The sequence below is a fragment of the Fragaria vesca genome, unplaced genomic scaffold (assembly GCF_000184155.1).
Source record: "Fragaria vesca subsp. vesca unplaced genomic scaffold, FraVesHawaii_1.0 scf0511051, whole genome shotgun sequence".
Lineage (NCBI taxonomy): Eukaryota > Viridiplantae > Streptophyta > Magnoliopsida > Rosales > Rosaceae > Fragaria > Fragaria vesca.
The window spans coordinates 1-2413 of NW_004441514.1; the positions used below are offsets into that span (position 1 = coordinate 1).

Below are 2413 nucleotides of genomic sequence, written 5' to 3' on the forward strand. Positions count from 1 at the left end.
AAAGTCTGGACTATAGCCGACGACATTATTTCGTCGGCTAAAGTCTTGACTTTAGCCGACGACTTATACGTGTGTCGTCGGCTAAAGTCACCACAGACGAGCTTTTCCCGACGAAATCTTAGCCGACGAAAGGTCGTCGGCTAAGATCTTAGCCGACGAATTAAGCTGACAGGCCGACGAAAAATTTTCGTCGGCTAAAGTGCTTGTCCTGGTAGTGTAAAATATGTGCTTAAAGTAGTAATTGAGTATTTAAAGTGATTAGAAAAAAGTTGTTACAACTTGATGACTCATATTACAATTTTGAGGATCTCAATTACCACTTTAAGGACAAATGAGGACTAATATTGTAACTAATTCTTTTTACAACTTTAACGACTAAGAGCAACTTTAGCAGACTCTATATTTTAGCTTTTAGCTATTTCAGAGAGTGTGTTTAGCTTTTTTTGATATTTTCGGAGCTCCAGCAGACTAGCCAAAGTTTAGCTATTATAACTTTTAGCTATCTCGCTAGCTAAATTTAGAGAGCGAGATGACTCATATGAGGCTAGCTATAATTTAATGCATTCTTTGTAAGATATTTTACATGATATATAAATATATTTAAACTATTTAATCTTTATTTGAAGAATAATGTTGATGTAATGCTAGTTAAAATAGAGAGCATTGATGCAGCCGCATTTCTAAAGTGGCTAGCTAAAATAACATTTTAGCTAATTTGACTAAAATTTAACTAAAAAATGGCTAGCATTGCTAAAGATGCTCTAATATTACAACTTTAATGACTGATATTACTACTTTGATGACTCATTTTACAACTTGAAAACAAAGTTGATACATCACATATTATAGTATTATACAATGTTTTCAGCAATTAATGCCACAAATGTTGTTAAAGTACCCTTTTTCAGTAGTATACAAGCATTTTTATTGTGAATTCAGCAACTTCAATAATTAGTTAAACGTATCTTAACTTAATCCCCAAATTCTTAATCCTTACCAGCTGACTCTGCAATCCGATATTATATATATATATATATGCCCATACTATGCCTATGCCCTAAAATACAATTCAACAATATATACACATCTAAGTCTAATCATTCTACAAAATTGAGAGCTTAATGGCTACAGATGTAGACATGCCAATTAAAACTGAAATTATACTCTAGCCACGAATATAAAATGTAAATTTAAATCACATCTCATTCTCTAGCCAGCTTTCATTTCTTCGATTGCTCTGTTTCTAATGCAACCATCATGAATTTCAGGTGGGTTTCAATAATAAAAAATCCAAAGTACATAGAATCTACATTGATAAAGGTGCAGAAATTATTAGAACAACCACTCTAGGCGACGTAGGAGACTTGAAAATCAAGCCCCATCTCTTTAAAGCACTTAATTCCTGAAATCCGGCAAAGATATAGCAGTTAAATTGAAGAACAAGTTACCAGCTGAGTCCTACAATTAAGCTGTTCACGCGTTTAGCTTTCCTTCTATAGTGCTATATATATTTCTCAAGTCTCACTTCACAATCTCCTCTTTCCCATCATAAATCTAGTTTGTGAATGTGAGACACACTTGGTTTGATTCGTAATTGAAAATGGCTGTACATAGTGTTGATCGTAATGTTGGCGCAGCACCAGAAGCAATTCTAGAGAACGTATGGGCCAGCTTTATTGGTGTTGATGGAGGAAATGAAGGAACAAGCGACACAACAAACATGTCAAAAGCCTGGGAAGAACTACCAAGTCTTGATGGAAGAGAAGGATCATTAGAAGTTCTTCAAAGGCTACCAAGTCTGGGTAGGTGGATGTCAATGGGAGCTGAGGCCTGGGAAGAGCTTCTCGACACTTGCGGTATTCCTTCTTGTCATATTGAGAAGTCTTGCGGTGACAAATTACAGGGAAATGAGGCTGCCAAACTAGCCATGGAAGAGATGGTTGAGAGAGTAGAGAAAGTGGCAACAAAGCATTATCGTGGAGTTAGGAGAAGGCCATGGGGAAAGTATGCAGCAGAAATCAGAGACTCGTCAAGAAAAGGAGCTAGAGTTTGGCTTGGGACTTTCGAGACTGCTGAGGAGGCAGCTTTGGCGTATGACAAAGCTGCTTTGAGAATCAGAGGTACAAAAGCACATCTTAACTTCCCTTTTGAAAGAGTTGCAAAGGCTGTTGGACTTGAGAATTGCAGCCTCAACAATATTTGTTCCCCTACAACTTCTCACAATGGTTTGAATCCTCTCAAGAGAGGAGTGCGAGAGTGGGAAGAAAATGTTGAGGTAATGACTACAAAATCTGCATCAAAACGAAACGTAAGCATGGAAAAAATGTTCAAAGATGAGTTTGATGTGTTTGAGTTCCAAGACCTGGGAAGTGACTACTTGGACAGTTTGCTCTCTTCATTTTGACAAAAAAAA

At 36.8% G+C, this 2413-nt stretch overlaps 1 protein-coding gene across 1 annotated transcript; it reads left to right on the top strand.

Annotated features, from left to right (window-relative positions):
• The first annotated feature begins 1600 nt into the window (after positions 1 to 1600).
• On the top strand, positions 1601 to 2404 carry LOC101311818 (ethylene-responsive transcription factor ERF091-like). Its single transcript, XM_004309281.1, has one exon. It carries the CDS (start codon positions 1601 to 1603, stop codon positions 2402 to 2404), a length of 804 nt encoding a protein of 267 aa, XP_004309329.1.
• Positions 2405 to 2413: the final 9 nt, after the last annotated feature.